Source organism: Pelophylax lessonae (genome assembly GCF_965119305.1).
Source record: "Pelophylax lessonae genome assembly, chromosome: 4".
NCBI classification, from domain to species: Eukaryota; Metazoa; Chordata; class Amphibia; order Anura; family Ranidae; genus Pelophylax; species Pelophylax lessonae.
In genome coordinates, this window is record NC_138771.1 from 499,367,765 (window position 1) to 499,380,882 (window position 13,118).

At 41.0% G+C, this 13,118-nt stretch overlaps 1 protein-coding gene across 2 annotated transcripts in view; it reads right to left on the reverse strand.

Moving 5' to 3' along the window:
* Positions 1-1,761: 1,761 nt before the first annotated feature.
* Positions 1,762-13,118, reverse strand: part of LOC309553436 (sodium- and chloride-dependent betaine transporter-like) — a 146,372-nt gene continuing 135,015 nt past the window's right edge. For both annotated transcript variants that reach the window (XM_082254634.1, XM_082254633.1), the window contains 6 exons: positions 11,699-11,811; positions 9,098-9,235; positions 7,049-7,151; positions 4,603-4,703; positions 2,839-3,009; positions 1,762-2,220 (listed from right to left, as the gene is read on the reverse strand). In XM_082254634.1, coding sequence (XP_082110760.1) covers positions 2,062-2,220; positions 2,839-3,009; positions 4,603-4,703; positions 7,049-7,151; positions 9,098-9,235; positions 11,699-11,811 — 785 coding nt within the window. In that variant the 3' untranslated portion in view covers positions 1,762-2,061. The remainder of the gene's footprint in view (positions 2,221-2,838; positions 3,010-4,602; positions 4,704-7,048; positions 7,152-9,097; positions 9,236-11,698; positions 11,812-13,118) is intronic.

Genomic DNA, 13,118 nt, shown 5'->3' on the forward strand with positions numbered 1-13,118 from the left:
ATTGATGCTGGTTTGAAGCTAAAAAGAGTATCCAAGAGATGCAGTAGCCAAATGAATGCAAAAATGATTTACTTCTTGACTGATACACCATCATAATATTAGCATGTAGGCAGGTACAGTCTATTTTTTCCACTGCAGGTGAGGCTCATTTACAGTGGCAATGAAGTTAGAGGAGGAAGTTGCTAGGAGACTCGCTCCTCTATGTTCTCCTCGGTCACAGAGAGGCAGCATCCATTTGGATGCTGGTGCCCCATGTGACCTTGACAGCCCTCTTGGGTCAGGCAGAGTCTATTTAAGACCCTGGCTACCAGGTTGGCACACATTTGCCATGTGGATAGAGTAGGGACAGGTCACCCTTCTGACAGGCACAATGCTTAGCGTCAGAGATAGGTTCCAGATGAGTAGGGAAAATGCAAGGACATGTCTTCCTTCCTGCAAGCCTCCCCACCTGGGTATAGACAGGCCAGGCCACATTCCTCCACTCGAGACAGATGTTGTCAGCACACCTAAAACCTGCTGCCGCTACTCATTCTGTGAGTGCGTCCGGGCGGGTTGCCTTCCCACCAGGCTTGTTGTGCATTGTTAAACTTCAAATTTAATACAGTTCTGTTTTCTGCAACTGGACTCTGAGTGTTTACTGCTGCTGCACCACACTGCATCTCCCCACAAGCACCTGTACAGTTTCAAGCAACCATGCTCTTCACGTGGCTTGAGGAAGAACATAGTTGCTTGAAACTGTATACTTGCTAATATTCTAACAATGTGATAGTGTGCCAATCAACAAGTAAATCATTTTTGTATCAATTTGGATACCACATCTCCTTCTTTCTATATATACTGTATACTGAGTCACAAATGAACAGACTTTTATACCTTTCTGAATCTGTTACATATTAGCATGTTAGTTTATTACAGTGGTTACACAGTGTGGGCACAATTATATATTCATTTTCCGTTTTCTGTAATGCATAATTATGATTTACTCTGTATGTTACCTTTCTAGAGTAAATTATTGGTATTTTTATTAAGGCCTCTTGCACACTGCAGCTTGAAAAAGCTCAATACAGATTTTTTTTTACTGAGCTAAAATACTATTAATTGTAATATTAATTGTAATGTACCTATGCACACAATTGCGTAAATGAACGCCGTGCATTCTTCAATAAAAACAAAATTAAAAAATCTGCATTTTTGGTCAGTTCTTTACGCCTCATGAGCACAAATGCGCACATTACGCGCGATTGTGCACAAATGTGCTCAAAAGTCTATTTACATATTGTGCTGAACAAGAATGCGAGGAAAAGTTTCTGCACGCGTGTGCGTGAAAATGCGCAAATGCATTTGCGCGAAAATACGCACAAATACATTAAAAAAAACATGTCTGAAAAAGTAGATGCTCAAACAGGAGTATTGTGTGCAAGAGGCCTAAGAGCGCTGAACTTCATTGATTATTTAGTTCACATTGTATGTACAGGGTGTACATTGAGGAGCAGCTGCTGGGAGCTTTCATGGGGTTTAATGAGAGTGCAGGTAATTTCTTTACACATTATTGTAATAAAAACTAGTGTTTGTATTGTTATTACAATGCTGATGTTATAAAATGAAAGTGTATGCTGTGATCATAGAACTCCTTTAACTAAATGTCCCCATTTGGCGTAAAATAAAGGTCATTCATTGGGTGACTACACTCCGTAGATTAATAGATTGAAAGCAAAAAAACATGTTCAGTACATCCCTGCAATACATTTCCCCGTGTCTTGTCTTTAAATGTACTGCAAGCACAGAAAAATACACATTGGCCTGCCCAGAAGTCATTCAAGTTCTTAACTTCCTGTAGTGAGCTGAAAAATACTAAACTGAGTTCAGAGCACTTGGCAGGGGGAAACTTGTTAAAGATTTGCTTAACTAAGTGACTGATCACTCATAAATGAGATGCCTTCATGCCAGTCCTGAGCATCAACCTTCATGTCTTCATGGGCTTTATGTATGGAAGGCTCAGCAAGCTGATCTTGTAAAATAATACATTGGAGAGTACTCAATAGGTCTCATAATTCATCACTGTTACAGTGAAGTCACTTCTAGAGGTTTGTCGCAGGCGACTTCTGGAAGGCCGGAGGACCGCATTCTAGAACTAAAGGAGGATTGACAGGATGTCGAATTCTCTGCTGGCTCTTTTGGCTGTGGAAGATCATCCGATGGGGTAACAGCTTTATGCAGCCTCTGATGAAATTCATTAACGAGTCACATTAAAAGGGTCAATTTTCTTAAGCTGTTTCTATGTTTTTTTTTTTTTAACATACATACAATTTTTAGTTTACAAGTTAACATTTGACTTTAGGAAGGATTCTCAGAATGTTACAGGTTTTCTAGGGCAACACAGCAGAAATTATCTCCTTTTAGGTAGGCTTTCTCTTATTAAAAACTCAAATGGAGGTATTTGTAGAAAGGAGCGAAGGGTGAGGGTTAGAAGCCGAATGAGAAGGAAGGGAACGGCACATTGGTACAAAGTGTGCAGAGCTGCAGGTTAGGAACTGTGTTGTTACTCTCTGTGTACAATGTAGATATAGACAGCAAAAGTCAGCATGTCACTTTAAGAGCCTTTTAGCAAATAAATAGTTACAGTCTATGTTTCCTACTGTGCCAATAGCAGGTGAGCCAGTGTTGCTTATTTTTTGCTGCAATAATCAAAACAATTACAGGAAGTAAATGTCCTGCCAGTACATTGGGTGGTCACACGCTCATCGTAGGTCATGTGATGGTGTAGGGGCAATCAAATAAAATTAAAAGTATTTTGGAAAGGACTGACAGAAAGATTTTGGGAATAGTTCATTTACTTACCTCCCTGAAGGATCCATTTGTCCTTAGTATTATATAAATTGCCCACACAGGGATGCAGATCATGGAGGCAATAGCCATGAGCCAGCCAATAGCGTAGCCCCATGGTGGGTACACATATATGTTATTGTACTTCAAGGGCATGTACTTTGTGACAGAAAAAAGGAAGGTCCCCTAAAAAGAGAGAGGGAACCAATCAGAGAGGAGAGCACAGCATACCTCAGGGGTGGGATTAAATCCCCACTCTGTCTCTACGGTTTGTCTAAGGTTGGTAGTTAGTATTTTTAATTACCATGTGGGTGTATTTAACAATCATACTTAGTGCAGCTATGATTCAAACAAAGATATCATAAAACCAATATAAGGTGTATTTTACATTGACTGGCCACTTTATTAAGTACCTATTTAGTATCTAATGAGACCCATTTTGCCTATATTAAAACTATTTTTTTTTCTGTGTAGACTTAAGAAGATGCTGGAAAATTTCTTTAAAGAAGGAATATAGGCAAAACGTTTTTTTTTTCATTTTGGATAGAGCAATGTGGGGGGGGGGGGGGGGTTAACCCTTGTCAATTTTTTTTTTCCATCTGTGTCCCATTGCGGAGATTTATGTTCACTTCCTGTCCCATAGCCAAACAGGAAATGAGAGGAAATCCCTCCAAATAAAGGGAATTTCTTGGGGACCCCCAGGTCACCAGAACTAGTGTCCCCATTGGAAGATTCCCCCTCTATTACTTTTCTAGGGACAACCCAGAATTTGGGATTTTTTTTTACTCTCATTTTCAACGAAAATGGTAAACGGGACAAATATAGAGGGAGAATCCTTAACAGGGGCACAGACAGCAAAACTGAAAGGTGTTCTAATCCTTCTCCACTTTATCCAAAATGTTGCCTTTAGTGTTGCCTTTAGTTATACTTTAGGCAGGGCTTGACAAATTTGCTTGAAATCTAGGAGCCAGCTAAAAAAGCTAGGAGCCAGTTTTTTTTCACAAATGCCGAACGGCCAGCTTCTGTTGGACCGGCTGCCATACACACGGGCCCAATGGCGACCAGTTTTTAATGAACCGGCTGATGTTGCCTGGCATTTGACTCCTGTGTACTTTGTTTACTTCTTCTGAGAGATATTGACATATCTAAAAGTGATTTGAAGTGGTCATGGTGGTAGAAGTCCGAAAAACTGCACATGCTGGGATATTTACAATTATGTGCTGGGGGCTAGTTACACCCCTAGCACATTTAACTTACTGCTGGCAGGTACCACTGGTGTGTACTCTGGCTGGTACTGCTGGCAGGTACTGCTGGCGGGAAATGCTGGCGGGGAATGTGAGGAGCGGCATTGGAGGAAGCATGCAAAGTCGATGCTTCCTGTATCTCTCCTATCACAGGCAGAGTGCATTTGATATCACTCCGCTTGTGACAGGACAGAGCCAGAACTATACAGGAAGCATCGGCTCTGTTCTTTCACAGCTGACAGACACTGTTCTGTCGCCAGACATCGCAAGTCTCCTGCAAGGTGCAGGAGTCTCCCACATGTGGGCGCGGCACTTGTGGGTGTCAGGGAGCCAGAGCCCACAGGCGGGAGTCTCCCGAACCTCGCAGGATGTCTGCCGCAGTGTAACCCAGGCGCCAGGCCGCTAATTCTAGTCAGCAATGCGACCTGGTGCCTGGGGTTTGTCGATCCCTGCTTTAAGGGTACTCTATGTTTTGAGGGACGGGGCATGTTGTGTATTTTCTAGAATTTAATTTGCTAAAAGTAAGACTACATACCAGGCATATGGCTGGGGTCACTGCCACCCAGAAGATCTTCATCAGGGGCCAAGGGCGATAGCCAATCATGTCCTGGATATTATCATAGAAGCGGTCTGCCCCTACACCATCACATCAGGGTTAATATGAGAAAGAGGAAAAGGAGAAAGTGATATTGATTTAACTGTACTCAAGATGACATTAGGCTAAATTCAATAATGTGTTATAAAGTGTTATTTGTCATTTCTTTCAGTATTTTCAACCATATGACTTTTTATCTCGTTGGCTCTCTGTGGGGACTACAATGGTTGCTATACAGTAGCTATTAAAACTGGTTATAGTGTAATGAATTAAGCTTAAAATTTCTTACAGTTGCTCCAGTTAAGTAGGGAAAAAAAGCTAATTTTCAAGCAATAAAGATGCATATTTTCGAACTGTAAACTCCCATTTTCTGAGGCTACTTTAACTTATCCAGATGTATTTCCTTTCAACCTGACATATGCCTGAACTCTGTGTTTGAGTTAAACTCTTCTACCAGCCTCTCCCAGTGCCTAAAACAGACTGTAAAAGTCAATACATTTTGGATAGTCCCACCAGGGGACTAATTTCCACTACTTTTGAGGAGGCAGGTCACGCATTTTCATAGTTTATGTGAAAAAAATACTGGTTCGCAGGAGAAGAGGACAATTTAATATAAAGAAAGATAACATTTTAGGTAGTACATTTACAAACCTGATTCCAAAAAAGTTGGGACACTGTACAAACTGTGAATAAAAACAGAATGCAATGATGTGGAAGTTTCAAATTTCAATATTTTATTCAGAATACAACATAGATGACATATCAAATGTTTAAACTGAGAAAATGTATCATTTTTTAGAGAAAAATAAGTTGATTTTAAATTTCATGGCATCAACACATCTCAAAAAAGTTGGGACAAGGCCATGTTTACCACTGTGTGGCATCCCCTCTTCTTTTTATAACAGTCTGCAAACGTCTGGGGACTGAGGAGACAAGTTGTTCAAGTTTAGGAATAGGAATGTTGTCCCACTCTTGTCTAATACAGGCTTCTAGTTGCTCAACTGTCTTAGGTCTTCTTTGTCACATCTTCCTCTTTATGATGCGCCAAATGTTTTCTTTGGGTGAAAGATCTGGACTGCAGGCTGGCCATTTCAGTACCAGGATCCACACACTCATGCAACCCCATACCATCAGAGATGTAGGCTTTTGAACTGAGCGCTGATAAGAACTTGGGTTGACCTTGTCCTCTTTAGTTCGGATGACATGGCGTCCCAGTTTTCCAAAAAGAACTTCAAATTTTGATTCGTCTGACCACAGAACATTTTTCCACTTTGCCACAGTCCATTTTAAATAAGCCTTGACCCAGAGAAATGCCTGCTCTTCTGGATCTTGTTTAGATATGGCTTCTTTTTTAGCCTATAGAGTTTTAGTCAGCAACGGCGAATGGCACGGTGGATTGTGTTCACCGACAATGTTTTCTGGAAGTATTCCTGAGCCCATGTTGTGATTTCCATTAGAGTAGCATTCCTGTATGTGATGCAGTGCTGTCTAAGGGCCCGAAGATCACGGGCATCCAGTATGGTTTTCTGGCCTTGACCCTTACACACAGAGATTGTTCCAGATTCTCTGAATCTTTGGATGATATTATGTACTGAAGATGATGATAACTTCAAACTCTTTGCAATTTTTTTCTGAGAAACTCCTTTCTGATATTGCTCCTCTATTTTTCGTTGCAGCATTGGGGGAATTGGTGATCCTCTGCCCATCTTGACTTCTGAGGGACACTGCCACTCTGAGAGGCTCTTTTTATACCCAATGATGTTGCCAATTGACCTTATAAGTTGCAAATTGGTCCTCCAGCTGTTCCTTATATGTACATTTAACTTTTCCGGCTCTCATGTAGCTCTCATGAAATCCAAAATGAGCCAATATTTGGCATGACATTTCAAAATCTCTCACTTTACACATTTGATATGTTATCTATATTGCATTGTGAATAAAATATAAATGTATGAGATTTGTAAATTAGTCCATTCGTTTTTTACTCACAATTTGTGCAGTGTCCCAACTTTTTTGGAATTGAGTTTGAAAATTGTAGCCATCTTTCAGTGGAAATTTTCAGAAAAAAAAATTTTTTCTTAGTTTTCATAGCAGTTTACTCTTATGTATACTAATATTAGATAAAAACAGCAAAAATATATTTACTGAATGGACGGTTTAGTAAAGAGAATACAATCCATAGGTATTAGTGAGTCAGTGTCATATTCAATTTTATGTAACAAGACAGAAGATAGACAATGTGTACAGTACCCCACTGTACCAATAGGATTTAAGAATTTTTGTTTTAGATGAGCAATTGGGAAAAAAAAAAACATAATTGCAGATTGGGAGCTGTGGGTTATGACTATTGGTATATTATTGACCCAAAGACAATAATGATATTCACCATATACCCAGCCGATGCAGATACACTCAAATATCCCCACAAAGAGAAGGCAGATTCCGCTGGTGGAGTAATAATCAAATAACTGGAAGATATACATTCCTCCCTGCAGATTATACAAAAAGTGGCCGGGTAAAGCAAGCCATGCATGAACAAATAACATTCTAACAATCCACAATAAACATTTGCCTTTGTAAAGTAAGACCCGGTCCACACTAGCGAGACTTGTCAGGCGACTTGTCAGCCTGACAAGTCGCGCTCCCTCACAGTCCATTGACTGCTACAGGACCCGTTCTAATAGAAGCGACACAAGTCGCTCCGACTTAGAAAAAGGGTCCTGTACTACTTCGGGGCGACCTCGGAGAGACTTGCATAGACTTCCGTTATGTGAAGTCCATGCAAGTCGCTCCGAAGTCGTGGTGCATGGGAATGCACAAGTCGCCCCTGAAGTAGTAAGGAGTCGTGTCGCCCCAGTGTGAACCGACTCTAATTGATATGTATATAAATAAAATAGCTTTAGGCTGCCAAATTAGTTTGGCATTTAGTGAATTCCAAATGGTTAAGAAAGTCTAGTTTCAGCAGAGATCCCAACCAGCGAGTCATGATGTGATGTTGTGATATTAATGTGATGTTGTAGTAAAAATCTGCATAGGTGACTCAAGTTTCAGTCAATTCTTTGGCCTTTACTGAAGTTAGAGCAATAAGCGGCCCTGTAAACACCATTCATCTCAGCAAAAGTCTATTTAAAAATTGGCTGACCTAGGTGAAAAATGATCAGATGCAGTTGCTGTTCAGATATTCAGGCAGCTGTGGATGGGGAAACAATTGTTTTTTTGCTTAAGTAGAAGCTTGAGCCACATCAGTTCTCATACAGTTTGCAGAGCAAACAGACAAACATCCGCTAGAGACTAAATCAAGGCATGAACAATAAGATAGACAAAAGCTGGATACGCACTATACAACTTTTGTTGTTCAATTTCCTTTAGATTTACCTTTAACTACTGTATGTAGTACAAGGGCCTGCCTGGTTGCATACAAATTGAAAATGTTTAGGTCCAATCCATATATATTGGTGTGCGAGATAACCTCCTCCTGTGCACAAGCCGACTGTCACATACCCTATAAGTGTCTCTAATGACAGATGCCTTGATCCCTCATACCATGCCACCAGTCCACAGCCGTATCAGCCCGTATGAAGGATCAAGGCATCTGTCATTAGAGACACATAGGGAGAGAGACCTCTGGGTTCCTCTTGTGGGGATATGTGACAGTCGGCTTGTGCACGGGAGGAGGTTATCTTGCACACCAATATATATGGATTGAAATTTGGAATTATATATCTAATTGGATATTGGACTAGGAGTCTGTGGTAAAGGGAAAGGAGTGGGAGGATTTTCCTCTATCTGATCCCCTTTTAAGAGCTATTTATTGGCCCGTCATTACTTTTTTTTCCCCTTTTGTTTTCTTAACCACTTTTATGCATCTGATACTAAGCATGATCATTGTTGAGGACTGAGTATTCATCTTTCAGACTACTTATATTATCTTTATGCCTTGCAAGTGCTGGTAATTCTTCATATCTGGATTCTGAAGAAGCCCTGGAACAGGATTAAACGTGTTGATCCTGAATTACCCACATCATACTCATTTGATCCCGCTGAGTCGGATACATTGTATATGTAGAGAATTTTGTTATTGCCACCTATCTTATGGTTTTAATATTTGATGTATTAATAAATTATTCATGATTTTATATTTGTGGATTATAGAATTATTACTAATATTAGGCACCTCCAAGTGGAGAAAAGATAGGGGCTTCCTCTTATACAGCTTAACTTGTTTGTCAGGCAGATTTTGAATGTCAAGCAGTCTCCTTAAGCACTTCCTTGATTACAACAGGTGTGCACTGCAGAGACCTTAGCTGCAGTGCTGATCAACAACCCGCAGATAGAAAAAGGTCAATTTTATTCATTACAGCTGGGCAGCGTATGCTAACATTTTCTGAAGTCTCATTTGCCAGTGTTAACTTCCACTTTATCTCTACTAACTAACCTGAGTCACAATAAAAAGGCCCAATAGGAAGCAGATGATGGACGTAGCCAGAACCAGCAGCTCTCTCCGGTAGCCCTTGCGCAGAACAGTTGGGTACATATCAGTGATGGACAAGCACAGTGCTTCAACGTAAATGAACTGCACAAAAACAAAGAAGGAAAAATACCTCAAAAAGCTAAATGAGGCAAATTTATAAACCACTTCTGGACCGGAAGGTTTTACCCCCGAATGACCAGGCCATTTTTTGCGATACGGCACTGGGCTACTTTAGCTGACAATTGCGCAGTCGTGTGACGCTGTACCCAAATAAAAATGTAAAACTAATGAAAAAAATGAGCGCTGGTAATATAGTGGGCTTGTGTGTATATCTTGTGATGATGAATAAATATATATTCAAGATAAGTTATATAAATAGTATCTGTATCAAAAATTTATAACCAATGTATAAATAGTTTATGATACCTAATAAAATGATAAAATATATCAAATAATATACGCACTGTAGTAATATATATTGTGACTTAGGTGATGATTTAAATCATAAATGTGACAATAGTGATACAATATAAATAATTAAATTACTGGATTTGCATAAAATCATAAGAATAAATAGAATCTTCAAAGTGCTTTTGTGCTCCAATTTTGTGCTCTAGGTAAAAGTAGGCAATTTTTGCTTCTTACCAGACCGCTTTAGGTCGCAAGGACCTAAATCACCTTTGATCCCTTTAAAGGATGGATCAACCCTCCACCAAACTTGTCCACTCCAGGTAAGTAGTTGATGTTCTAGGGTGGATCAGGGTAGTGGTCTCAGGCAGATGTATGTAAAAAGAAATGGTGGGGAAGCCAAAAAAATAGTGTAATTCCGTTTTTTATAAGAGAAATAAAATAAAAGTAAGAATTGGCTGCTTACAATGTGAAGTGCCTAGCCTGGCACTGGGTGGAAGTGCTGTTTGCAAATTGAGATCTGTGGAGATGACATTATAGGTGTTCTGTCCTAAACAGCGTCTCACACACAGCCTCTGGTGGCGTGGCAGCGGTGGCGTGCGTTCCAGACAAAGCGGAAATGACGTCGCTGGCTCTCTTGATTTCCGGTTTACAGAAGACCACAATGCATTTCGCGTTTATCGCGTCCTCAGGAAGTCTCTCTACAGTGCGTATATTATTTGGTATATTTTATCATTTTATTAGGTATCATAAACTATTTATACATTGGTTATACATTTTTGATACAGATACTATTTATATCACTATTATATCTTGAATATATATTTATTCATCATCACAAGATATACACACAAGCCCACTATATTACCAGCGCTCATTTTTTTCATTAGTTTTAGGTCCGGTTCACACTTATGCGATGCGGGAAGGCTGCGAATCCGCAGCCTGTTCCCGCATCCCACACGCACCCCCGGCAGTTCACACTGCCATATGCGATACGCTGGGGGTGTCAATGTAATCTTAACGACACCCCCAGTTTGATCCCATATCGCAGTGCGATCCTGCAGTTCGCACAGGATCGGATCGCACAAGTGTGAACCGCTGTGCGATCCGATCCTGATGCGGCTTCCAAAAAGGGTCCTGTGCATGTTTGCTGCGGCTGCGGTGCGAATTTAGCCATACAAAGTGTATGGCTAAACTCGCACCGCACAGCCGATCGCATGTAATGAAGGAGCAGTGCGCTCCGACATTACATGCGAACCCCGCACTCGCATAAGTGTGAACCGGGGCTTAACATTTGCTGTTTTTTTGGTATCTTACCATAAAATAAAAAAGAGCAGCAGGTATCCCACATCCTACATAGGGCTAGACACGGAAACTAGGTGCCTTCACCCTGATAAATAACCCAAATAAAATTGTTGTCCTTTTTCCCCCACATATATAGCTTTCTTTTGGTGTATTTGATCACCTGTGCGATTTTTATTTTTTGCTCTATAAACAAAGAAAGCGTGTCAGTTCTGAAAAAAAAACAATATTTTTTACTTTCTGCTATAAAACATTCCCAATAAAAAAATGTAAAATCAAATTTTTTCATAATTTTAGCCCAATATGTATTCTGCTACATATTTTTGGTATAAAAATATCCCAATAAGTGTATATTGATTGGTTTGCACAAAAGTTATCTCCTCTACAAACTAGGGGAAAGATTTATGTAATTTTTATTTATTTATTTATTTTTACTAGTAATGGTGGCCATTAGCGATTTTTAGCAGGACTGCGAGATTGAGGCAGACAAATCGGACACTTTTGGGGGGACCAGTGACATTACTACAGTAAATATGCTAAAAATATGCACTGTTACTGTACTAATGACACTGGCAGGGTTAACAGCAGGGGCGATCAAAGGGTTAAAATGTGGCCAATCGGCGCGTGCGCGCGCCCCCACTGTCTCACAAAGCGACGTACAGGTACAGTACGTCGTTTTGCGGGACAGAGCTGACCTGCCACAGTATAAGTACGGCGGCTGGTCGGCAAGTGGTCGAACAAATCTCTTCTTACCCACTCTAGAAAATGTTGTGCATGTTTATGAATGCTGTTGGCTAAACACATACTCCTGGGTTATCTGGTTTATAGTCAGATTGGACAATGTCATAGTTATACCTGGCTGTCCAGACCAAGCAGGATGATCATGATGAAAAAGAGACAGGACCAGAGTTGTGAGATGGGCATCATAGTCACGGCCTTGGGGTATGCAATAAAAGCCAATCCGGGTCCTGGGGGCAGAGACACAAAATTTCACTCTTAGGGTATCTACCGGTATTAAAGTCAACAAAATATTATTTAGTTCCTCAACACAATTCCTTATTTCATCATTAAAAACAGCCTGATTGTTCTCCAGTTTATACAAAAATGGCTTAGACAAGTAGGGTGTACAGTGAAGAGACAAAGAAGAGAAATTGTTAAAAAAAAAAGGCAACTAATTTTTATTTTACCGCAAAGTTGACCTGCCATTGGATATATTTTTTCATGTAGCTTGCTGGGAAATGTGTAAGTGTAACACTGCCAGATATTTATTACCTCTCATAGAGATCCCAATACTTCCTCTGACAATGCCTTCATCTGCTTTTCTTTCCATTAAGGTGATGCTTTCTATGTTCAGGCATCATCCAGGGGTCATCATCTTTGTCCTGGACTGAGATGCTGGCTCAGAGATGACACAATCATGTAAATCCAGATGCCTGTGCAGTTTGTGGCTGTGTTCACAAATGTCTGACAAAGATCAGCCCCTCACCTTCTGACTTGCTACAAAGTTGTGTAGCACCCTCCTAGACAGGTGCTAGATAAAGGCATCTAATGCTCCTGCTGCTTATCAGGGGAGCATAATCTTTAGTTAGGCTCTCTGTGCTCAGTGTGCATTCATCTGGTCTGAGGGAAAGTCCTCATTGTGTCCAATGGGGAGGTTTGTTGGACAGTGGAGGAAACCTGGCCAAAGATACATAAGCTTATGTAACTGTCCCAGTGGGTTGGCACCTGGAGAGGTGCATCATGGGATAGGTGATGTGGGGAGAGCATGAGGCAGTGTGTCTTTTGGCGGGAGAAAAGTCCCAGGAGGAGGTGGACGGCTGTCTCTCCTCCTGTAGGTGTGAGGAAGGTGGTTCAGGCGGTCGGCCTAGTTAACCAGGTGTGTGGAGCTGAGCTGCAGAGGATCCAGAGCGCTATGCCATAGATCCCCCTTTAGAGCAGGGTCCCCATAGATCCCCCTTTAGAGCAGGGTCCCCATAGATCCCCTTTATACCCCCTTTAATACCTTGCCACCCCTGTTTTAAAAGTCTAGCTCCGCCACTGCACCTGGTGGACTCCGTATTGGTCAGTGGAGGATCGATCCACCGATAACTGCAGAGCAGGCGGATGACAGCTCCGTCTCCGCTTACTTTGCAGAGACAGACCTGTCAGATCTCCGCTCACCTCTATGGGAGATCGAATGAAAACGGACCACCTGTCCGTTTTCATTCGATCCGATCCTCCAGACGAATGGAAAGTAGGGTTTTCATCCGTCTGGATTTCACAGACAGGATCGGAT